Raw genomic sequence first — 25,696 nt, 5'->3', positions numbered from 1 at the left:
TAGCTCTTGAACTCTTGGTTCTGCTCTGAGTGTCTTATTTCTGAAGGGGATCAAGAACAACATTCTGTTTCTTGATAGTGCTGTCCAGCTAGGGAAGCTGAGCACAGACATGATCCTAAGTGGATCCATTCTGCAGCAGGAAACCCCCATTTCTCTCTGGTCTCCTTTCTGCAGGGACTGCATCCTGCTCTGCTCCCTGAACAGTGCCACCAGCTTTGTTGCTGGCTTTGCCATTTTCTCTGTGCTGGGCTTCATGGCTCGAGAGCAGGGAGTGCCTATTTCAGAAGTGGCTGAATCAGGTAAGTTTCTCTGGGAGACTTCAGAGCCAAGGGAAAACAAACAGCCTGAAGGGGAGGGCACTCTTCCAAGGTGAAACCCAGGATGTTCTCTACATCCTCTATTACTATGGGTGCCTGCAGTGGTCTGCAGGACCAGTACTCCTCAACACAGCTTTCAGCCGTGGGTGGTCAAGGAGCACACATGGTCATCCTGTGGTCTGTTGGCAGGTCCTGGCCTGGCTTTCATAGCGTATCCAACAGCAGTAACAATGATGCCTGTGTCTCAGCTCTGGTCCTGCCTCTTCTTCCTCATGTTGATCTTCTTGGGACTGGACAGCCAGGTACAACACCCCCGTCATCTCACCTAACATGCCTGTCCCTACCCTGAGCATTGCCCACGGTCAATGGAAAGAATAAGGTGGGTCTGTGCTTTGCTGGTACCTTAAATAGGTTCTCAACATTGCATGCAGCACTTTCACACACTGTGGGAGCTCAGAGCCAGGGCCAGTGGCAGGCCAGTGGCTATATGGGCTAGCATCTCTGCTGGCATCCTCTCCCTGTGTGTGTGTGAGGATGCCCCAGCTACATCCCTTCAAAACTGCAGAGCGAGGCAGAGCACAGAGCAGGACAGCCTGGGACAGGGAATTGGGCTGTTTCTTCCCAGCTGCATCCCACCAAAGCAATCCCTCTGTCCTCTTCTCAATGGTGTGCCTATGTCTTACATCCCATATCCCTGTTATATACCAGAAACAAACCCTGCAGAGTGCAGTGTGAAACTGCTGCTGGCACGAGGGGAGCAGAGGGTGTCCTGCATGTCCACCAGGCAGGTGTTTGGCTCAGGCTCTGCTCTATTATACCCCAGCCCTTGTGCCTGGATAATCAGGCCTTAATCTGATAATAGGCCTTAATCTGTGAAATCTTCTGTTTCTGCTGGCCTTTGGTAGAAGCAAGACAGATTAAAAGAAAAAAATGAAAAAATAAGGATTTGGTGGGTGGGAAGACAAAAAGGACAGTGAGGGGAAGTGCGTGCTTGGGGAAGGAGAGAGGCTGATTTCTCGGACCTGTTTTCTTCTGCAGTTTGTCTGTGTGGAAAGCATGGTGACAGCTATTATTGACATGTTCCCAGGAGTGTTTCGGAAGAGAGGGCGTCGGGAGTTGCTGATCCTGGCCATTGCAGTCATAGGCTACTTGCTGGGCTTATTGCTGGTCACTGAGGTGAGCAAGGAGTACAGGAGCAAGGAGCAAGGGTTGTACAGCTGAGCACCAAACCCCCTGCTACACAGTGCTGGAGGTCTGGGCAGAGACAGCAAACTTGTCTTCAGTGCTGTTGATTGTCTTTCATTTCTAATCCATTAGCTGATGTCTCTCACAGCCAGTGCTGCTTTGACCCTGTGTGACACTGGTGCACTCACTATCACTGAGCCTTCCAGAGATCCTGGTCCCACAGCCCAGAAAGGCTGCCTGACACATGGCTTTGTGCAAATACCAGACCTGGGAGCTAAAACAAGCCGAGCTGTTTGAAAACAAGCTCTTCTGAGGGCAGTGATCATTTGCTGGCTGCTTTCCACACAAAGCAGAGCAGCAGGAGAGGAGCCTGGGGGTAATGGCTGTGCCATAACCCTGCTGGAGCCCGTGGGAAGCCTGTGATCCCTGGACCAGCAAGAGCAGAACTGTGCTGGTGTGATGCCATGCACACAGTGTTTGCACTGCTCTGCAGCTAACAGCTGCACCTCTTCGTGCATGGTGCTGTGCTCTGTGTGTACCACAAGCTTGGGTGGGGGCTTAGCACTCCTGTGCTGTCTCCATGAGCTCTGAAGAGACAGCTAATTCCTGTTAAACCCCCGAGGCACAGATGAATGATCCTCCAGCAGGATCCTGGCTAAGGATCTGCTGAAGGCAACACCTACCTGTCAGCTTGAGTAGCACTGTGTCTATGGGACTTCAGCATTATGTGAAAGGATCTGCTTGATGTAGAGAGGCTCTGTCTTGGAGAAATCACATGAAAATCATCCTGTGCAGGATGTACAGGCCTGTGCAGGTAGCTGATGACAACTCTGCAGGGCTCAGCTCAAAGTTAGAAGCAGCAGGAAAGCCACATGCCTTTGCCATTGCAGAGCTTGGAACTTGTGCTGTATGTAAGGTTGGATGAAGGTAAAACAAGGTATCTTGAATGTCCTTGCTCAAGATCACAATTTTCTGGGTGCAAAGTTCTGCACTGCTACTTGGTATTTCAAAAATGATTCTGGGAACTTCCTAACTGTTTTAAAACAACCAAGAAAACCAGCTCCTGCTGTTATGCACATAGAAGCCAGCCTAGCCCAGCAGTATCATCAAATGGGTGTGAAAAACTCTCCTGCCACCAGGCTTGACTGTGTTTTTGGAACAGGTTGAGGGCAGCCCCAAGAGAAGGCTCTTCTTGCACCTGTTCTAGGTTGAGTGTTTCTGCTGCTATTCTTTTGCTTGCCCCACTAATTTTCCCCTGACATGGAACAGTCTTGCAATGGCTCTGTTTTCTCTACCTCTTCAACAGGGCGGCATGTACATCTTCCAGCTCTTTGACTACTATGCTGCCAGTGGCACATGCCTGCTCTTCCTGGCTATTTTTGAAGTCATCTGCATAGGATGGGTGTATGGTAAGTGGAGGACAAAAACCTGTCTTGTTCTTTATCAAGGCAAGAATGAGGGGGTTGAGAAGTGAGAGTCTATAGAAAAGATCCTCAGGAGGCAAAGAAGTGCTGTAATTATGTTCTTTCTTGTCTAGTTTTCACTGTGTTTCCTTGCAACATTTCTTAATTGCTCCACATTTAGTCTAAGAGTGTTTGTTCCTTCTCTGTAGGTGCCTCATATTGAACTACCTTGTTGTTTTTTCCATCTGCCCTTTGAATTAGAAAATCAGCTATAGAGGAGTGACTGCTGTTCTTTGGTGTCTGTCCCTGTCTGTTTACCATTGCGCATTTAGTTTAGTCCTGCCAGTTAATTTAACACAAAATTCTGGGATGCAAACTTGTTATGTGTTACTTCTGCGATGATTCCTGCTTCCTATTTACCCAGGCTGTGATGGCACTCAGAAAATAAATAGGAGCGACTGCTTTGGCTCTCAGTGAAGTCTGTAACTAAACTACTCAAGAGCAGGAGAAAACTAAGCTTCATAAAGTATCAGGAGGAAAGCAACTGCATGTTAGTCTGTGCAGTAAGAAAAGTCTCTTCTGATATCCTATGGGAGATCTCTTCCTGACCACAAAGGCTTTGGTTCTTCTCCCTGAAGCTTGTGTCAAGGCTGATGGTTTTTGGGCAAAGTGTCTTGTGTGTGATGCAGAGCAGCTGCTCCCTCTCTTTGCTTCATGGAACTACATGAGCCTCCTACCTGTAAGGATTGTGCACAGCTGTAGTAGATGACAGCTTAGACCAGACCTCAACATCCCACAGTCACACATCTGCTGGTCCCAACTACTTCAAACAGCACTGCCATAATAACCTCAGGGAAAGAATGCAAACATAGCATCATGTTGGGTCTCAGTGGTCAGGAGTGGATGCTCATGAAGGAATACAATAGAAGAAAAATTAGGAGTGGTACTTTCTGTGAATGTTCTTCAAGGTTTTCACGATTTATAATAGAACCATAGAATTGGTTGGTTTGGAAGAAACCTTTAAAGGTCATCTAGTCCATCCTCTTGGCCACTTTCCACTTGACCAGGTTGCTCAAAGTCCTGTCCAACCTAGCCTTGAACATTTGCAATGGTAGTGTATTCACAGCCTCTCTGGGCAACCAGTTCCACTGTCTCAGGATCTTCAGAGTCAAAAATTTCTGTCTTGTATCCACTCTAAACCTCTCTTCTTTCAATTTACAACTGTTAGCCCTTGTCACATCACTACAAGCCCCCTTTATATATTAAAAGGCTGCAACAAGGTCTTCTTGAAGATTTCTTTTTTTCCAGGCTGGACAGCCCAAACTCTCTCAGTCTGTCTTCACAGGACAGGTGCTTCAGTCCTCTCTTAGTTTTCGTGGTCTTCCTCTGGACCCACAGCTACATGTCTTCTTCTGGGGCTCCTAGAACCAGATGCAATACTCAACTTGTTGCCCAGGAGTTTCCAGTGACAGAAGTGAAATCTATTTATTTATTTTCTGTTATTTTTCCCCAGTTGACTTAGCTAATCATTTGTTATCCACAAAATACTGCAGCAAGGAGTTCCATGGCTTTCTCAGGTGTGAGGAGTCAGTCTCTTTTCCTTGTTGTGATTCTATCACCTGTCAATTTCATGTAGTGCCAGCTTTGCCTTATGTGCAGTCCATCCCTCTGTGCTCCTTTTGGTGCTTATGGTTTTATAGAGGTTGCATTGGCTGTAGTGCAGTTGCTGATGAAGGACTTACTAGTTTCTCCAAATGCTTTATGTATAGCAGGAGCCAATTGCTATTTTGGCTAAACTCCTCTCTTACTGAAAGCATAACCAGTCCAGATGCATGGTCTTGGGCTCCAGAGAATGCAAGAGAAGCAGATGTGTAAGAAAGATTTATTTTAGAAAGATGTCCTTCAACAGAAGCTCACCTTACAGCTTGCAGTAACACACCCTGGCCACTTTTTAATTTTGAGTCACCTTCTGCCCAGTCCTTTTGGGATTTAAAGGGATGTGGAGATCCCCATCCATCTGTGGCAGGATGGGGATCACCATTCTGGGTTAATGCCATTTTTACAGTCACACAGACTACATGCCTTTTCTGATGACCCATGGATAGGAGCAATGGTAGGCAAGTAACAGGAGAGGTGATGCTGCCCCAGCAGCCTCAAAGGGAGATGGAGTAGCTGGGGACAGAGAAATGGCCCTTTTCCTCAATACCATGGGTTCATTTGTGCCACTCCATACAGTATGATTTTGCCCACTTGATGTTCTGCTTTGCATCCATTGGGATGATTCTGGTCCAAAATGTAGTCAGAGGGCCAAGGTGAGGTGTTACAGTGGGGGAAAAAGTGACTAGTGCTGATTAAAGAGGTTTTTTCCCCAGCCTTGCAATTGGCAGAGCTGAGCCTCTTGCTTACACTGTGAAGAATTACATTTCTGCTAACACAAATATGTGTTCTGAGTTTCCCCTCTCCCAGCACATACTCCAACCACCCACCACTTGGCAGCTTCCCCTGCTGCCAGGCAGCTGCTCTCCCAGAGACCTGAGGATTTCCTTCGTACTGCTCCCTGCCTGGGGAAGGATTGCACAGCTTTGGATTTGAGGATCATGTTCCCTAGAGGAGAGTGCTTTAGGGATTCTGGTGTCCCCATGCCTCTTCTCTGCTCTCCTTCCACTTTGGGACAGGCAGCCTTTCTATAAGCAGGCATGGGCTTTGAATACTGAGATTCACAATATGGTGCCACTGAAATGTGCTGCAGAGCATGTTTTCCAGGCAGTCACAGCATGCACATTATGATTAGCTGTTCCAAGAGAAAGCAAGGGCCTCCATCACTACAGGAGAGCCAGGGCTGAAATCAGCAGGACTCTTTACACAGATAAAGCAAACTGATGCCAGAGGGTACCTGGGTGGCCCTGGGGTAAACCCATGTTGTGCAGCGATAAATCTCTCTCTGATTCTGTTGCTCACATGCAGAGTGACTACCAGCATGGCATGGCAGCCTCCTCCTGCCTGGATCCTGCCTGTTGGGCTTGTTCTGTGTGTGCTGAATGCTCTCAGAGGCACTGGCTATGAGCAACCTTACGTGCTTCTGTATGGGCCTTAAAGGGCCTGCTCTGTGTGCCTGGTACCCAGAGGATGTGCAGTTGTGGTGCCACCACAGCTCCATTGCTGGCTCTTTGCACAGGCTTGGTGCAGGTGTTGATGCTGCAGGTTTGAGACAGAGAGGGAGCAGATACAAGCTTGGTACTGTGGTGTGGAGCCACAGTCATCACCTATTGCAATGTTGTGGGTAGAATTTGATATAGATGAATGCAAATAAATGTAACTTGGGAGAAAAAAAAAGGGAGAGATTTTTTTTTAATAGATTCCAAACTAGCAGAACTGTGAAGCTCAACTGTTTTTTGAATATGGTAAAAATAAAATTAAATCTTTGTCCCTTTTAATTTAGGTCTCATTGCTGTTTTTATAAGCTGCGTAAAATGAGAAGAGCTCTGTAAGGACAAGAGATAAGAATGTAAGCAAATCTCTAGTTAGGTTAGTGTGAAATTTATTCCTGTGAATTTACATGGCTAAATGATTTGTCAGAGGAGCACACAACCACTTCGAAGGTATTTGGGATTGATCAGCACAAGGGAAGTGGTACAAGCATTTAAGGTTAACCATCCAGTGACTGCATCTCATTCTTCCTTGTCTTGGAATATTGGAAGTAAAAGCAAACATCTTTGTTCACTCCAACAAAAATCTCTTTGGAGAGGTTTTTATGGTTTTCTCTGCAGGAGCTTTATCTAATCCTTCTGATGTGCTGGGAAGGAAGGGCACATTGCTCCAGTATGTGTCCTCCAGCTTCTAATTTGCTCACAAAGTCGGTGTTGAGTAGTTGAACTGATGATTTCTTAAGCTTGATTACTTTTTCATCTGCCTGTGAAATGTAGAATATGTAAAACCTCCTGTTCATATGCTCTCTGAGGATGTTCTTGTCAGTCCCCATTGTGTATCATCACATCACCCACTGACTGCCACAGTGGCCATGGAAATTTAGGACCTGGTGGATGCTCTACAGAGAAAAGGGACAAGGACAGGTGGAGGCACATTGTAATTAACAAAAGTTGTGGGTTTTTTTCTTGTTGGACAATGGATGGATGGATGGATGGATGGATGTGTGTGTGTTCTTCCTTTTGTTTGGCATTTTTGTATTTCTTTAATTGATATGTCTCTTTGACTAGATCCTAGATCCAAATTGGCAGAGAAACTTGATCTGCCATGAAATTGTATTATGAATTAATTTATCTGTCATATATCTGACATGACAGTGTGTTTCTGTGGAAGATACTGTGCCGTGCTCATACTCTAAACTGCAATTCACATGATCTATAGCTCTCTTTTCTTTTTTTTCACCCTGTGGAATATTTTGGCTTTTTGGCAAAATTAATTTTATATACCAACTCCTTTCATCCCTTATATATTTTCAGAAATGCTATCTGAATCCTCATGATGGTTACAGCTTGTAAGTTCTCTGGTATAGGCTGGGCTCCCACACAATATATATGCATGTCCCTTGATATACCCTAGCTTGTTGGCTTTGCTTGAGGCTACTTGTTAACTTGCCAACTCAACACCAAGAGGTCTTCAAAACACTATTATCCTCCCCCTCCCCCCAAATACTTCAAAAAGCTGGGTTTAAAAGAGATTTTCTGCAAGCATTAGTAATGGGATATAGAAAATAATACAAAGAATTGCAAAAAAAAAAGAGCATACATAATGTGCTTTTGTAGAACTACTATATTTAAGGAAAACATAATATGAGAATTTAATTCTGAGACATAAAAACCACAAACCAAAATAAAAATCACCAAACCCCAAGCACTCAAATATGTGGCCAGTTCTCTAGGCACATGTTTTACCTAGTCCAGCACTCTGGTGTTGAGATATAAAGAAGCAAATTCTTATCACATTTGCAACTGGGAACTGGGGCCTGACCATGAGATCACAGATTGATGAACATCCCCAAAAGCAGAATCCTTTAAGCACCAAGACAGCGCTTTAATAAAGCAAATACAGTATTATTTCATCCCGGAGGTGGTTAACTGGTAACCTTTTTTCTAGACAGACTAGCTCACTTTTTTTTTGGTCTACTATTGTTGTCTTATTTTGCCTGAGGCAGTCTGTTGTATCTGGTCACTTTTGGTTAGAAAGGCGCTAGGGCATGTTATAAATGACTTTTTGATTTTTCTTAATTTTACCTCTCTTTCTGGCCAATATTAAGCTCCCAATACTTGAAGACATCCCAGAGTTTATTGCAAGGTCTGCTGAAATCTATCTGCATTTTGTTGTCTCCTCTATGCCGTTGCATAAGTTTGCTCTTTGTACTTTGGGTTGGGTAGAGTCAGTGGTTAGAGTCTGGCCAGTGGCAGGACTTTTAGGTGCTTTTCTGAAGTGTATCCATTCCAGGGCACCATGAGATTTAGGTGAGTCCCACACTGTGAACAAAACAATCCAGTAAGTGAAACTAATGAGAAGAGAAGGAAGAGATCAGACCCCACCAGACAGCTCTCACTAGACAGTACAGCAGCACTTGCAGATGGAAGGTTTGGTTTTCAGAAGAGTTTTAATTGCCAGGTTTTCTGAGTTTATGTCAATAATAAAATATTCTGTGGAAGACAGGCTCTAGAGATGACAGGGGTCCTGCCCAACTCAGTGGTGATTCTTGACATGACTTCCTTGGTATACCAGCATGTTTATTTACAAAGAGAAGGTTTTGTTAGGTGTTCCCCACTCTCTTTGTTCCTTTTAGCACTCTGCACTCACATAATCCCATATGCTTAATCTGCAAGAGCTTTCCCTTGCTGCTCTGTAAACCAGGCACCTCTTTTCCCTGTGCAGTTCTTACCAGTGCATGGCTGCCTCCTCTCACAGCTGCTACTGTCTGAGGGACTATGCTTTTCTTCAGTGTCAATATTTCTGATACTTCTGAGTGAAATTAAACCCCTCCATCTCTATTTAGCCACAGATGGGCCTTTTCAATGCCAGAAAACCCCATCCCTTGCTGCTCTATTATTAAGATAGCCATGTTTTCACCAGAAGTAAACACCAAGGATAAAGGAAGTTTGGGATCTGATGTGAATAGTGGTTGAAGAAAACAAAAACCCATCTGACTTATGACTTTGTCTCTGTACTGGTTGGTGGCCAAGGTGCCAACCGTTTTTATGACAACATTGAGGACATGATTGGTTACCGGCCGTGGCCCTTGATCAAGATATGCTGGCTGGTGTTCACCCCAGGTCTGTGCTTGGTAAGTGCAATTATGACATCATGACATATCACTCTGGGTCCCCAAATTCTCAGTGGAAAAGGCTGATTTATCTCCAAGGTGCTGCTGTAAATTTTTCAAACTGTATGGAGAAGCAGAAGCTTGTCCATAGCTGAGGTAGCTATTTATATCCTTTGTAAAGCCTTATATTTTGCCTGGAAAATTAATTGAGCCTGAACATCCAATTGTTTATTGTGAAGGCAAAAGGAAATGTGTCCTCAAAGCCTGGAGAGGTTTGGTCAAATTACCTATGAATAGAAAACCAGTGAAAATTATCCTGTTCTGAAATACTTGCTTCAGTCTGTGTTCCTGGGACTGCCCATGGTTTAGAAGTATCTTTCTATAGCCATTTGCTTTCTGTGTTATAAAATCTCTTCCAAAACATCTGTGACTGTGTTTAAATAAAATGCACCCAAATTCAGGCCAGTTCTTGCCTGTTTTGAATTTATGTCCAGTCTTGTTCCGCTGACTTTTACATGCTTTCTCATGCTTTTGCATCTGATGTTGAGAGTTGTTTTCTTTGACCTCAATGGGAACACAGATGAGATCTATAGTTACAACTTACAAAAGATTCCTAGTCCTTTGTCCCCAGGCTTCAGCAGGACTTGAACATCTGGGAAATTTCAAACCAGCCCAAATTGTCAGAGAGCTTTGTAGCTAGAGAGCCCCAGGAGGGCTAAATCTGTGCCTGTGTGGCTTCTCCAGAGTGTTTCTGGCAGGCAGAACAACAATTCTTGTTTTTGATATGAATAAATTGCTGTCTTAATGTTGCTGGACCCTCAAAGCTGCTGCCAACTTTGCTTATGACTCTTCAGAAGCCTGAAGGCTTTAGGCCGCCAAGATGCCTGGCCCTGGCTCTGAGAACTCTTTGTTCAGCCAGCACTCACCAGGCTCTGCTCACTGCAGCCAGCAAGGTCCCTGCTGGCTCGTGCAGGACAGAACACCCATTGCCACCCTTGCAGAGCAGCCAGTCCTTGCAGGGTGGCCTTGGCTGCCCCTTGGCTTTCCTTATGTTTGTGTTTTCTGCTCCCCAGGGTGTCTTCCTGTTTTCCCTGATCAAGTACACACCCTTGAAATACAACAATTCCTACAAGTACCCACCCTGGGGCTACATGCTAGGCTGGCTGATGGCACTCTCCTCCATGGTCTGTATTCCTCTCTATGCCATCTTCATCCTCCTGAAAACCAAAGGACCCCTGAAACAGGTACCTGGGATTGTGGTCACTGGGCGTGTTGCTGTTGCTCCTCCAGATGGTTCAGGGTGGGCCCCAGGGAGGAGGTACATGGCACATTTCTCCTCTGAGAAGGCAAGGGCTGGTAAGAGTCACCCTTCCCCAGAATGGTCTGCAGCTCTTGTTGGCAGGGTCTCAGCACAGCTCCCAGGCTGATCATCAAATGTCCAGTCTTCCATGTGGTGTTGCACCATCATGCTCGATGATCATGCAATATATAGACATATATGTAGCATATATGCAGTAGATACCAATGCAAACCAAGTGCAAAACCAAGATCTGTTTTGCCTTTACTTCTTGTCCCTTGTAGTCCTGGGTCATTGCCATGTTCTTTTAAAAAAAGAAATGACCTATAGTTATTAAAGAGGACCTGCTCACAGAGCTGTAAAGGCCTACCCTGTGCCATGCCTGAGCCTGTCCTCTTTCACTGTAGACATCTTCGTCCTTGTCCTAGGAAGAGCTCTATCTAGGGAAGTGGAATCATGGAGATGACACTTCACCTGACCCTTGAAGGAAGGTCTGAGTGATGTACAGTACATCTAAATTTCTACACAATTTCTCTACAGCTCCTTCCCCATCCCCACTGGGGCTGGTTGGAGGGTGGGGTGGGCAGAGGGAGCAGGAACAGGAGCATCCCTGTGGCTGTGGTGTAGGTGTGACAGCCACATTGTGGGCTCATGGAGAGGAGGACCCTGCGTTGCCAACACATCCAGCGATGAGCTGGGTACAGGAAGTCTTTATTTGGTCCATTGTCTCAGGGAAGGTGAATCCGTGGCTGACATGTCTGACTCCCCACAGCTCAGAAGCTTTTGATGTCTAAATGAAGGCTTGGAGCTGCCAGAGAAGTAATTACCTACATGTCCTGCCTGTTAAACAAGCAATATCTATCACCAGGGGTAAACTGCTTCAAGCCCTTGGACTGAAATGCTGCTGGGAATAGTGTTAATGCTCATTATAGAGCACACCTGAGGATTGGCCCATTTCAGATTGAGCGGTTTTCTGTTTGTCCTGGTTTACATGATATTAATTGAAATTTTCCTCAGTTACATTAGCATGAAGAAATTTCCAAGGATGTGGTTTAGGTGTAGGGGAAGCAATTGGCTGCTAAACCTGATTTGATTCAGGACAGAATCAAAGCCAGCCATTAAATACCTTCTAGGGTAGTTGCACCTGTTTTTAAAACAAAATTTCTTAAAATATATCTGTTCCCTTTTTCTAGTTACACCCCAGAATTGTAGTGAATTAATTTCCTGACACAAATTTTCAGGAACAGTCGTTGAATATTGCAAACCATTCACTGAAAGTGAATTCATTACAAGTTTGTAATTGGTAATCATGATCAGTCACTGCTACAAACAGATACTTCTCGTTACACTTGACTGACCAAGAAACAAAAATGTTGTTTCCTAATGTCTCTGATTAAGAGACCTCAAGCTCCAAAGACTAAAAACTCACAATGAAGTACCCACAGAGCAGCTGCAGACCAAGGTTAGTTTTGGAAATCATGGGGCAAAGAGTTTTGAATAAATTGACAAAATCTGTGATTCTGGCAGGCACTTTGCAAGGAGTGGGAGCACTAAAATTAATCCAACGAGTCATGGATTAATTGCCTGCCCTGCTTGTGATGCACTCTTCACGGGAGCGAGCATGCACTGTCCTGAACAGCTTGTGACAGAAAAAGTTAGTAACAGTGAAAGTCAGGTTTCAGCTGGGAAATGATTAAGCTGGCAGGTAGCTGCAGGATGGAAAGGGAAAGGAAACCAGGAGCTTAGGAAGTCATGTAGCACCAGTGAGACTTAAAAAATGGGATGAAAAAGACCAGAAATTGACTGCAGAGTCCCTGTGAGCCAGCACTTTTTGCTGAAGAGCTCAAAGATGTTTTTGTTTTTTAAGAATATACTCCTCTAAGTTGTCCCAACACTGCATAGATGTGTGTGGAAAAGCCTGTAGCACCCTGCCCTGCACAGGACAGAGGGAGCTAAGGGCAGGCAGCTGCCTCTCAACCCCTGCCTTCACCATCACAGTCTGGCTGACTGGAAGAGGGGAGCTGAGGATGGTTTGGGGCAGAAACCAGTCTGCAGAGGGACTGCTTTACCTGGGAAATGCCACTGAGGTAGGTATTGCCTACCACCCTGTTTTGGATCATAGCAGGAGATGCCCAGCATCTGATGATCAGCCCATTTGAAATTCTTCTCAGCTCCTATGAAAATCAATGGAAAGCTACTTGGTAGAGGAAAAATAAAGGTTTTATTGTGTTTTTGTCCATTGTCACAGAAAATGTCTGTGGTGCTAATTGTTGGCATCCTCCCTCACTGTAGCAGGTCTGTGAGAAGTGCAGTACATCAGATTATCAGTCCACAGCCCAGATTTGAGCACAGAGACAGAATAATTGTCACTGAGAACAGCTGAAGCTAACCTGCTCTCCTCCTGTTTCATGAGAACAAGAGGGAGCTGGGACGTGTGCTGTCTAGGTGTCTTTGCCCCCAGCAATGGTTGTGGATCACAATTGGCTGTCAGTTTGCTCATCAGCTTAATTAACAGCAACTTCCTCTCTGCAGCGACTGATGCAGCTGATTTCCCCAGCGGAGGATCTACCACAGCCAAAGAAGAAGCACGTGGCGAGGCCGTCCGATCTGAGGTGTGAGGGATGGTCTCCTCCAACCCAGGAGCTGCTCAGCATCACAGAGAGAGAAACCCACTTCTAAGGCACCTGGGATGTTTCCTCCATAACCCAGACTGATTTGCTCTCTCCTTCCCAAAGTGGTTTCTTTTCCCTTCTCTTCTTCATGTCTGTGATGGAAGCATCTGGGACAATTCCTCTCCATCCAACCAGCTGGTGGCACCCACTGGCAACAGCATTTCTTTTACACCCTGGGGACAACTCTTTCTGCCAGCAGCTGTGAAGACTGCAGCACGCTTTTGTCAGAAGTGCTCTTCATTACTGATCTTGGTTGGGAAGAGAAAAACAACATTGTAGGAAAAAAAGGAAAAAAAGTGCATTGGTGTTGGGAGGAGGAAAAGAAACCACAGTGGTGAGGGTGGTGAGAGAGAGCAGAGATTAAAGGTGTGAAGGAGCCAAGTTAGGGATGCAAAAGCAGGAAATGATGGGGTGCTGGCATGGGAAATAAGTATGTTGGTTCAGAAGTACATAAGAAGCTGGAGGATGACAAAGAAAAGTGCATTACTAGGTCACCTCTGTACAAGGGAGAGAGAGCCAGGAATGTATCATAGCCAATGACAAAAGGAGGCTGCACTGTCAGTAGTTACAGCTTCAGCTGTCGCTGGAAGGGAAAGGAGTGACAGGGTGCTCGATGCAATCGTAGTTGTTGATGATGGATCTCAAAGCAGTCTCAGTCTGGAAAAGGGGGTGAGGAATGACTATCTAAGGGGACTTGCTCTTGGTCAAAACTACACGGCCCAGTGAAAACGCATCCAAGAGTGAAACTGATGAACATTTGACAATTCTTTCAGAAAATTCATGGAGTGTAGGAAAAGTCTCAGAGCAGCTGGTAAGAAAAAGAAAAAGAGCTTCAGCACAGCTGGGAAAATGAGACCCTGAGGACTGCACGCCCACAAATTTAACTGCACTGCTGGGGCATTTTGTTGAGGAATTATAGAAGGAGTTGATGGGCCTGATCCTGTGCTGCAGAGTAGCTTTGGGAAGAGGGTGGGAGAATGATTGCACTTCCTTGGCTTTGCTGTGGATCACTGCTCAGGGGATAAGGAAGGCATAATCAGGTGCAATAATCATCAGCTCAGGCGAGATAAAGCAAAATAAATAGGTAATATGGGTTCATTGGAAGCAGATTGTGTCAAATTAAAGGTTGGTTGTTGCCAGGGTAGTCAAAAATGTGAGGCACTGGGTGGGAGGAAATGTGCTCTGCTGCCGGGTTTGGTGCAGTGCCAGATGACTCTGTCCTGTGGAGGCTGGGGCTGTGAAGATCCCTGCCAAATCCTGCTTCAATGCCTATCAAAAATTCACAGTTAAACCCACCAGAAATGCCAGTGGCAGGACGCACCCAGGAGCTTTGCTGTGGACAAGGGTACATGCACTGGTGCTGCAATATTGGCACATCCAACCACGCCAGAGAATGGCCATCAGAATGAATCACAGATGCCACAGCCTCCTTTCCCTTGTTCCTTGTTCCAAGTAATTGCTTTTCCCTGTGCTGTGTGGAGATAAACGACCGGCACCAAAAGTGAGCGCAGAAATCAGGCCTCATCTGTGCAGCTCAGTACCTATTCCAATTGCTATGGGAACCTTATCTGCTGCAGTTTCCTCTGAGCTTAACTGGAGAATTAGCATAGGACAATCTTTTCCCCATTTAATTTCCTTTCCCTTAAAACTAAAAACTACAAACTGCTGGTGAAATGAACACTGAAAGTCAAGTATCAGAATTTGTACCTCTCTGGCACATTATCATTTAAGATGTTTTACTGTGGAAGATGGAGAAGGCTGGCAAACCTCATTCACATTCCCTGCAAAGAACTGCAGCACCATATAAGACATCATTTATTGTATTTTTATTTTTTAAAGAGCTGAATGTCATGCTGCAAATAGCTGTGGAAAGAGCTTAGCACCCAGAGGCTTGAATTCAGGCCTCATGGTAAGCAGTTCGGTGATTTTTCCTCTCCCTCCCACCAATGTTCTTCGTAATTTGAAGGGGGAAGCAGCTCCCCCCAATCTTGATTCCTGTACAATCCTTGGTAGGACATTTAGCCCCTCTGCTCCTGCTGCCATGCCTTCAAGATGTGAGGTAGTGTCGTGCTGTCAGAGAAGTCATGGAGATCTGTTCACTATTTCTGAGGCAGTAGAGTAACACTGAAAAAATCCTAGATAGAAACAAGTAACTCTTCAGTTTGGAACACAAATGTGGTGCTGTGTTATTGACTGCATGAACTTATTCCTGTTGCTTCTGTATAATCCGACAATAACATCCCATCTCTGCCAGGCAGCGACTTATTTTAATAAAGCTAGAGGAGGTATTGGTGTGCCCATTGAAAGCAATCGTAAATTCCCAGGATCAGGAAATTAATCCAGTTTCTTTGGATGGAATTGACAAAGTCAAGTCCAGGAATTTTAAGTCAAAGCTCAGTGACCCAGTGTCATTTAATTCCCTTTCCTTTAAAAACTGAAACACCCACATACACCCAGCTGGGGGAACAGGGAGAAATGCCATCAGTGCCTGTTTTTTGCTGTGTGACCCCCAGCACAATTAGAGACTGAGTAGTGGTTTGTTAAATCTGTACAAATGTCTCAGGCATTGCTACATGCATATGACAGATCTGGCAGGTCTTCATCAACCCCTGGAGCTGGGCACCTCTGGAGAGCTCTGAGTCTGATGGGAAACTGCTCCTCTCCTGCACACCACCAGGAATCCACTGCTGAATGACTGGTATGGAGAGAAGGGAGAGATATTTTTTCTCCTGTAATTGTTGGTAACATGCCAAGACATGATGCATTTGAAGCTGAAGTCCAAGAGAAGGTACGAGGTTTTCATACTGTGCTACTCCTCCCGGCTGGAATTAAAACACTGTATTCAGAAGAAAGGACATACACCTGTAAACACCTGACTACCACTTCTGGGTTTCCAGTTTGTTCTTTGTTATGCTTTTGGTTTTTTGGGGGTTTTTTGTGTGGTTTTTTTTTTTTTTTTTTTTCATAAAAAGGCCATTTTCACCCTTCTCTCCAGAAGGAAAAGACAGGAACAGAGTTTGTTGAAAAAGACATCAAGCCAAAAGGCCTTGTGTTATCCTTCTCCATCCTGTTATTCTTGTTCCCCCCCACTTCAGCCTTCCCTCCCTTCTTCCTTTGACAGTGATAAATGGCAAAAAAAAAAAAAAAAAAAGGAAATGGTAATTTAAAACTTGTATGGGACAAAATTTGAAGAAAGAAAGATAAAACTATCAAATATCACCAGGACATCTTCAACTTTTGTAGCTCCAACCCTCAACATAGTTTTTTGGGGGAAGGAGAATTGCAGTGGGAATTCTTCTCGGCTCTCAAACGTTCTTCTGTCCCAGGTGATCATGGTTGCACTCAAGCAAAGGACAATGACCTGCTGTAGCTTCCAATGAGCTGGAGGTGCAGCCATGCCCTCCCTCCAGCCCTCATCTTAGCTTTTGGGCTGGAGAGAAGCCATGCCCACCACAGCCCTAGTGCAGGGCTTAACTAGCAAGGACTGGAACCCCAGCTCCATCCTGAGCAAAGCTCTTGATTTCCCCTGTGCAGTTATTGCAGTTTGCCAAGGACTGGAAGACAAAAAAGGGTGGTAGGGATTGGACTGGAGGAAATGAAATCTTTTAGAACAGGGGTTTTCAGATCTTAGGCTGTGGTTATGTTGTGTGAGTTATGGTATTCTGCAGTGGCTGTGTGGTTTGTGCTGGAACCTGGGGACTTCCCTGAGATTTTGCTTCCCTGGTGTGTGGCAGGAGGAGTTTGCTCAGGTGCTTTTCCCATCTTGAGGAGAGGTGAGCCTTGCACAGGTAGAAATTAGAGACATGAGCCAAGTGACTTAGTTGCACAGTAAATGAGGGCTGGAAAAAAGACTGTCAGCAGTCATGAGGGCATATGGAACACATCAGGTCTTCTTGCAGTCCTTTGCTTTATCAGGTGCATGTGCTTACATATAGTGACCTCTTACTAATTAGCTAAATTGTGTTTGAACGGGGTAAGAGGGGAGTAATGTTCATCAAAGGAGAAGGAAAAATAATAACTTATTTCAAAAATTAAAGATTAAAATTTAAGACTCGAGAGGCTGAGGAGATGTGCACATGTTGCTATCCAGTTCCCTGTGCAGGGTTGCAGGAATAAGCTTGAGGTATTAAAGTGAAAGATTTTACTCCTGAACCTGCCAAGGGAAGAGAAGAAATACACCTAACAGTGCATGGATGAACACTGCAGAGGTTATTTTGCTTTGTATAGTTTTTTAAACCCGCAATAAGCCCTTGCCCCTTCAGCTGCTTGTGGACCATGATCCGTCTCTGGTTTGCATCCCTGACCCACAACTGCAAATTCATGCATCCATGAATTTTCAGAGCAGTCTGTTCTGGTTTGTCAAGTCTGAGCTTGGAAAGCTATGCGGAGAGAAAAGGGATTCCTAGGGAGAAATGCTTTCAATGGCTGTGCAAAGCCTGTTGTGGGCAATTCCATCCTGTCTTGGTTTTGGTGACATGCCAAGGCCATTCTGTTAAATGGCTTTTTGTTTTTTTTTCTCCTGTTTTGCTTTGGTTTTTTTACAGGCTGTAGAATAGTTTCCTGCCCAGCCTGGGTTACAGCCAGAATGGGAGCTGTGGACGAGGATGCTGGTTTGGACCAGAGGCATGCTTATGCTCAATCATTATTTGCCAGTGGCCACTTTTCCAAAACATGCTTTATCGAGTGTGCAGCTTTTGTTGCACCATGGTGTAGACAGTGGTCTCTGGAGGAGGATGGTAGATCACAGGCCATCTGGTACCTTTCTGGACCTTGTATTTTAACAGGACATGAAATAAGCTTCTTTTTCTCATGGAGAAATAAACCCTCCCTCAAGCATAAAAGCAACCTGTCACTTTCACATATCCTGGAGAAGGGCCATCACTCTAACATGAGCTTCCTCCCCACCTTCTAGCTTTGAAGTGAGGATGACCTGAGAGCTGGAACTGGGGTTTCTTAATCAATCTCTCCAGAAGCAGAGATCTTTATGCTGGAATGCCCCAAGCAGCATGCACGTGGGTCCAGGAGCTGCTGAAGAGAAATCCCATCAGTGGCAGGGCACAGCAGTGCAAATCAGAAACCCTGGATTAGCTGGGATGGTGGGAGGCAGCCTGGCAATGGGAACTGGCTGGTGCTGGGGCTCAGAATGGTAGGGAAATCATGCCCAGCAGTGTTAGTTTTTCGTGCAGTGCTTTTGGGTGAGATATTAATTCCCCAGACAGGCTAAGGTGGCTGTGGCTCCCTTGGCACTGGTGTGATGCATACATCAGTCAAGGAACAGGGAGATGGTGGGGCTCTCTCTTCAGGCTCCAGGCGATCCTGTCTTGTGTGTGTCTATCTCTCATCATCAACACTGGGCTCTCCCACCCCAAAAATGCTTTTGCAGGGCTCAGCTTTGGAGCTGCTTTACAGCTGCTTTACACCTTAGCTAAAGCATAAATTACCAGCCAAGTAAAATGGAGGCTCAGGAGCAGCCTCCAGTTCTCCCGTCCTATAAACCTCCTTGTCCAGGAGCCCAAGCATGGGAGTCTGTCTCCACACAGGCAAGCAGTGTGGTCAGGCACAGTCAGTTTTTTCAGAACCTCTGGGTGGAGAATATTTGAACACTTTCAGAGCATATTCATTTTACAGTGTTTGGGCCGAGAAAATAATAGGAATTAATTTTTTTTCTTTTTATGAACTACCTGTAATCAGATTTCAAAAGTTATTTGGAGCCTACATTTTTCTTTTTTTAATATGACAACCACTCTAGCCTCTTTTGCAGTACAAGATGGGGTGGCATCTCCCTTGCATTTGGGAGTTTTTGAGCTGCGTCACTTTCCTGTTTCTATGGTCAAGGGAGGCAGCAGCAAAACCTTTGCTGTTTGGCCTTAGGGCACCTGTGAGGCTTCATGTGAAGAGGAGAAAGGTGAAAGGGGGCTGATGCCTTTTGGAAAATTGGAGGTTCAGAACATCTTAGATCAGTGTCACCATGTGGGGGTGTGTGTGTGTGCTTTAGGGCATCTGGGGGAGAATTGTGCTTTGGTAGGTTTTGCCTTAATGACATCACTATAATGACATTGTGACGGGGGCTGGTGGGTAAATTGCTGTCATCATTTTGAGTTTGTGAGGCTCTGGACTTACAGAATAAATAGAGGTAATTTTTAATCTTGGCAAAACTTTCAAAAAAAATTTCCCTTTCTGGAAGGAAGGGAAGGGTGTTTTAGTGACCGGGGGCAGAGGTGTCAGCAGCACCTTCTGGTTGTTCTGGCCAGAGTCCCTTGGGCAGGCTGACGTAGGACACATTGAGCGATGGCAAAGCAATTTCCCATCACCCAATCCTATCAATAAATGCAATTTCCCTGGAGGGTGGGGGTGTGTGAAGCTCGATTGCTGCAGACAGAGGCTGCTTCTGGTTGTGTGCATCACACAGCCAAGCAGCAGCAAGGCTACAGGCTGGAGATATTTCCCCTCCCACTGGAGGCTCTGTCCCTTCTGATGCTGTAATAAATGAGGTTGTCCCTGTGTGGGACTTCACAGAGGAGCTAGGCCTTTGCTCTTCCTTGTCCCCAAGGCCTGTGTACTTATGATGGAGCACCTGTGGTGGACAGTGGTTATACTGCCTCTGTCAGTAACCCTCATTTGCATCTCATACCCAAATCTGTCCTCTTTTTCCTCTGTATCTGTCACATTTTTCTCACACTCCTGTGCTTTTGAGGTCAAACACAGCTGTGCAATAAGGCTTCTCCCTGTAGGAAGGCATTGCCATAAGGTTTGGGAAGTGGTATAAGCTCCATCAGTATAACTGTTCTTATGCTGATTTAAGGCATCTACCTCAGAGATTTTATTAGCATAAGCCTCTTAATAAAGAGGGGGGAAAAATTGTAAGAGCTACACCAATGATGTAACTAGACATATTTAGTAGACACATTTACTTTAAAATTAGGTTGGTTTCCCAGAGTATGTGATTTCAGTTAAATCTTCCAAAGTATGTGAGGACACTTCTATTTATGTTCCATTCATACTAATTTTAATTTGTATTAAGTCCATCAGGATCAAGTTTGAGCCAAGTTGGATGCAGTGTTACTACTTACACTGGTTTTGATGGATTAGAAGCAATAGAGCTAACTCTTTCCAGTCCCTTGTGAGTCCCTTGCAGTTTCAGTGACAAAAAGATGATCAGGTTTTTTTAACTACATTTATCAAAACAGCCTGCAGGCACACTTTCATCAATGTGACTATGTCCACTTATTACTCAAATGGTCTTAAAACTGGAATAATCATGCTTCAAAGTGGGCTGCTCTGGTTTAATTTAGCCTAATTTGTTTTGATTTAGGTGGGCAACACTGGCTGGGTAGACAAGACCTAAGAGAACACCCTGCAGATAGGTACTGCTACTACTCAAGTCCTGCCAGGAATCTTCCACACAGAAATTCCATGGCTGGGGTCTCTGATAGCTCTCACTTTCTGATTCCCAGGGCCTTGTGCTCCTTGTTGCTGTGCTGGGCATATCACAGGGACATAGCACACCTGGTGTCACTCAAACACCCCTTTGGCAGGGAAGATAGCTGGGAACAAGGGGCTGAGGGGAGACTCTGCCATGCTTAAAATCTGCTCCCAAACTGCACCAGGGACATCAGTGGTACGTGGCCTCTGGGGCCACCCGGGAACCTCCATGACCCTGTGTCACCTGGACCTCAGGCGTGCTGGCACTCTGGGGACTCCAGCCTTTGGAGCATGTCTGGAGAAAGGTGGCAGCAGGTGCCTTCCTCTCACCAGTGCTTAGAGACTAACCAGCAATCAGCCTGGGAGCTTGCTGGCTGCTGCTGGGAGGCAGGTAGTGGTAATTAAATTTCATGCTTTGGAAGGACAACTCAGGTCTGGCTTTGCCCACCAGGAAACTGAATCTGTGTCACAGTGAGATGCTGCAGGTGTCAGCCCCCACAGAAGAGTGGGCTGGGGTACCCACAGGAATGGGCCATCCTCAAGCACCAACACCAGCTGTGCTGTGCCTGAGGACGTGGTGGTGCAGAGGGCTGAGCTTTCACTGCGCTTTAGCTGTTGACAAAAGCCACAGAATGATAATGTGTGTAGCAGTGGGCTTCTCTTCTCTCAGAAACATCCATGTACATCCTTATTTATTTCAATCAAATGAAAAAAATGGTTGCACACGTAGAAATACTTTACCTACACAAACTGGAGGTGAAGGCTCTTCATCGAAAGAAAGAATGTAGAAAATGCCATAGAGACATTTTTAAATGCATGGATTTTGTTTTAGTGGCCTTTTCTTTCTCTTCTACCTAATATCCCTCTCCTCCCATAAGACATCTCAGGACTTGTCAGATTGATCATCTTCATTTTGTGCTTGGGAACCCTTGGTCCTTCAGGTCTTACTTGCTGACTGAAAGCTCAGTGCTTATAAATCTTTAGTAGAGGAAGTTTTTCTCCCATGTGTTTCTCAATCACATGAGTTACGGTAAGGTGAACAAGACAAACAACACAAAAAACACTGAGCTTAACAGAATTTGGCTGTTTCACACCTGACAAAATCTTACTGCCAGAATACCCAGTGACATTATCTCACTAGTTCTCCCTGTCTCTGGAGAATTCCAGGAGAAAGAAAATGAATAGGCACACACTGAACTAAATTGCTCCAACCCAATCTATTTTTCATTGACAGGTCACTTTTAATCTCCTCCAGTGGTGGAAATTCTTTTCTTGTATTTATTTTCAGTTTTGTTCTTGCCATATTTCTTTTACATTTTTATTCCTTCACCGTGTTCTGTTTTGTTTGTACTGTTGACAGCAGGAGAGATTTAAAAATGCCCAGACTTTGAAGCAAGTCATCTACAGATGAAATTGTTCCTAAGGGCTCCTAGCAGCTGCAGGGACCAGTGGCATAAATGCAGATTTAATACCAGTGGCTGAAGGTAATTGTAAGTAAAAGTACTCTCTGTGAAAAGTGTTGGACAGGTTTCCAGATGAATAATATTTCAAAGAAGCTGTGTGCTCTGGAAATGTGGCTGGCAGCCTGTGGAGAGCTGTAATTGTGTGGGGCAAGACCTTTCCCTATACCATAGGACTATCTCATCCCAGCTTGACCAGGAATGCCCAAGATGAGGAGTAGGAGAGATTCTGGCAGTTTTCCTGGGGAGAAGGGGTCAGTGAGGATGGCAGGTGATTATGTTACCAAATATTAACTGTCCAGCCACTGGTGACAAAGAAATTCTGGACACAACAAGGGGAATGTTCAACAGGCCACCTGGGTTGGGAGTCACATAAAGTATCTGTGAGTGGAGGCAGGGAGGATTGGGCACAGGAACTGTCCTGCCTTACATACTCTGGTCTCACACCTTTTCCCTGTCATTCCCTCCTCGCCATCCTTTAGGATAGGATGGCTTAGGTAGGAGTCAGACCAGACCTGAGCTCTGAGCCTGCTCAGAGGCAGGAGGTCAGCCAGCTTGGCCCCCACTGCAGGTTGGCAGGATTTCTGCTATTGCTGAGGAGGAGGCCATGCCTTAGACTGGGTTCAAAAAAGCAATACCTGCCAGCTCTGCTCTGCTGGCAACTTTGCTTCCCTTTGGAAGTGGTGGACTTTGTGGGCTTAGTCACCAGAGCCAGGCAGCCTCATATCATAACAGCTCTTTTCAGTGAGTACAGCCCTATTCCTCTGCAAATTATCCCTGAGTGGTTATACTTCTGCTTATTTTGCAATGATTGTGTTAATGATTTTTGCAAATGAATTTTAAACCAAGAGATGTCTAGCCTGATTATTTGGCTGCTTTCACCACTGTCATCACATCCAATAGCTGTTATTTAGAAAACACTCTTTGCACTTGTGTTTACTCACACAGATTATATGGTGGGGTTGGGCTCTTTTGCTGGATATTTCCCAAGCCACCAAAAGCTTTGGAGGTGGCAGCCCAAGTGCTTTGAATGCAAATACTGAAGCCAGTGAGTATTTGCCTGAGTATCTGCCAAGCTCTCATTTTCTGGAAACACACTGGTGAATCAAAATTTAGTCTCATGAACATTTATGGAAAACAACCAAGAGACCAGCTCCAAATCCCATCCTTTCAAGTGAATTCTGCTTCTCTTCTAAGGCATGTTCCCAAATTCATTTGGGCTTACCACTCTATGCCTAGTTCTTACCAAGTATGGAATATCCATGTACTATCTTCTTTTCTTGGTCCAACTTCCCTTTTTTTCTGGAAAAGCAGGGGTTGCTCAGACTGGTGCTGGGAGACATTATTTCTCTCCAGCACCTTTTATACTCACAGCCTGCTTCTGCCTATAACTCGCACAACAAATATGATACAGAAAACACTTGTGGATTTCAAATTCAGTTTTTACCCCTTCAGTAAAAAAGGTAACTTTCTGGCTTGTTTTATTTCCAGACTAGAAGTGCATGAGGTGGAGAGGTGGTTTGCTGTGCTACCTGTGAAGGGAGTCTGCCTGTGGTGGAAAATGGTTTTTCCAGTGGACCCACTGCAGTTCTCAAGTGTTCCTCAGCCAGGATTCTGTGGAGAGCTGTGAAAACACATATAATAGGCTGGTTCCCTCAGGCCTGAGATCTCCACCTGCCCTTCAAGCAAATTGCTACTGTCTCTCTCTATCTTTTTATTTTAGGAGGTGTCACATCAGCAGTTGGTCTTGAGGAGAGATTGAAGTCTGAGAGAGAACAGTGATGGATGGACTAATGCCAGACTCAGGAAAGGGTGAGCTACGATATCTTGATAGCTGAACCTTCACTCTTTCTGACAAAAGGGGGCCAGGAGCTTTGCTGCTGGCTCCCCTCTGAAATTACCTGCAGGTACCTGCTTTAATTTGGTTGGTTTGGCTGAAGCAAATCTCAATCTTCCAGTAACATAGCATTATATTCAAAAAGCCCCCAGCCCACTTGAGCTCTGTGGCAACTGCAAAGTGAGCTGGGTGGACGAGGGAGAGCTGAGCCTCCTCCATGGTCTAACACATCCAGGGCTGTGCCTGCACACTTCCCAGGAGACAGGGAAACATGCCTCTGCCAGCTCTGCTTTCACCAAGAGTTGCTTCTTAGAATCACTGAATGGTTTGTGCTGGAAAGGACCTTAAAGGTCTTCTAGTTCCAACCCCACCACCACAGAAAAAGCTCTCTAAGAAAATGTGAACCTTAGTTCACCAGGAAGGGATCTGATCTTGTCCCTGTGGGACAGAGCTGGCAGCAATTCCAGCAGTGTTCCCTGGCATGGTGGGCAATAATGATTTCCCTGTTCTGCTCTACATGCTCCCTGTGCTTGCAGGTCTGGCCAGTGCAAGCTGTGCTCAACTGCAGAAATACAGAATGAGTTTTCTAGGGAGCAAAGCACATGTTCACTGGCTGATTTTTTATCCCAGCTAAGAACCTAAATGAAAGATTTCTGAGACAGATGTAGTTTACTTCTCTTTTTACTCCATAGGCTGCTAAATAAGAGGTACTCAAGCTCCTAGAGTAGTGTGGGGGACACAGACTCCCTGAAGAAGAGAGGATGAGAGTTCTTTGTCAGACCCATAGCTTTCTTCCAGAAGGGATTCCCATTCATTGCATTTGCTTCAGGTCAGAGAGGATGCCTTTTTGTAGGATGCCTCCACTGTGTGTGCTGGAGAGCCACTCAGCTCTGAAAGCCCCATGGGTTTACTCAGTAAAAATAATTTTCTTTCTCCAATTTCCCTCTTGCCAACCTTCCTAGCACCACTGTCTTTCTTCTTTAAGGGACAAAAAAGCCTCATGGGGGTCTTACTGCCTCCTCCATGCTCCTCTAGTGACCATTTAGTCTGAAATGTGATCTTTAAACATAGTCTGTTGGCAGGATAATAGCACAGATGGAGGTGGCAGCACAAGCAGCAACCTCAACAAAGCTCTAAGGCAGCAGGTTTTCCCTGCTATCCCTGTGGGGCAAGGACTTTGGCCCATGAGCTGTGATGGGTTATTGCCTGATCCAAGGGGACAGTGGGGGTTCTTTAAAGAAGGAGAGTTTTGATAGCAAGGAATAAAATCTGTGGTATTAGTTTGGTGCCCTCAGCCCACCTGAGCCTCCATGGAGCTGGTGCAGTGTCACAAATGGGGTGAAGCTAGCCTTTGTTTGCATGTAGGGGCAGGAGGGGAGTGAGGTCACTGTGTTGTCTCCTCAGCACTGAAAGCTACTAAATGAACTTTTGTCATTCTAAGCATCCCTACCTCTGTTTTAACACAAAGAGAGGAGATGTGAAGTGCTAATGTGTCATCTCTGGGGAAAATTATGTTTTAGCTCACTTGGGCTCCTTCCCCTGCCTCTCTGTCAAAGCTGCCTCTAACAAGGTGATGCTCATAGCATCAGTAGCTCCCTCATGCTGCTTTTGAGAGTGACTTTTCTCTGCTCCCAGTGGATGGAAATTATTTTGGGACCCACAAGTGAAAAGAAAATGAAGGTTCCATACAAGTTGTTTTAGAGTCAATGACAAGATTTACACACTAAGCAACTGGTTATTCACATGTGGCTCCTTTCTTTGGCTGATGGTTGGTACTGCCACTTCAAATGAGAAGTATCCCTTTTCCTGCAGCTGGCCCCTCCATCCCAAAAGCCTGACCCATA

At 45.4% G+C, this 25,696-nt stretch overlaps 1 protein-coding gene across 1 annotated transcript in view; it reads left to right on the top strand.

The window, feature by feature from the left end:
- Nucleotides 1-13,140, top strand: part of LOC121362680 (sodium- and chloride-dependent betaine transporter-like) — an 83,778-nt gene extending 70,638 nt beyond the window's left edge. Inside the window, 7 exon segments of the mRNA XM_041484368.1 lie at nucleotides 175-299; nucleotides 507-619; nucleotides 1,356-1,493; nucleotides 2,809-2,911; nucleotides 9,085-9,185; nucleotides 10,238-10,408; nucleotides 12,994-13,140. Of these exon segments, the coding sequence (XP_041340302.1) occupies nucleotides 175-299; nucleotides 507-619; nucleotides 1,356-1,493; nucleotides 2,809-2,911; nucleotides 9,085-9,185; nucleotides 10,238-10,408; nucleotides 12,994-13,140 (898 nt within the window).
- Nucleotides 13,141-25,696: the final 12,556 nt, after the last annotated feature.

Source organism: Pyrgilauda ruficollis, unplaced genomic scaffold (assembly GCF_017590135.1).
Source record: "Pyrgilauda ruficollis isolate IOZ18807 unplaced genomic scaffold, ASM1759013v1 scaffold66, whole genome shotgun sequence".
NCBI lineage: Eukaryota > Metazoa > Chordata > Aves > Passeriformes > Passeridae > Pyrgilauda > Pyrgilauda ruficollis.
Note: the sequence above shows the minus strand (reverse complement) of the source record. Positions and strands in the feature narration are given on the sequence as shown.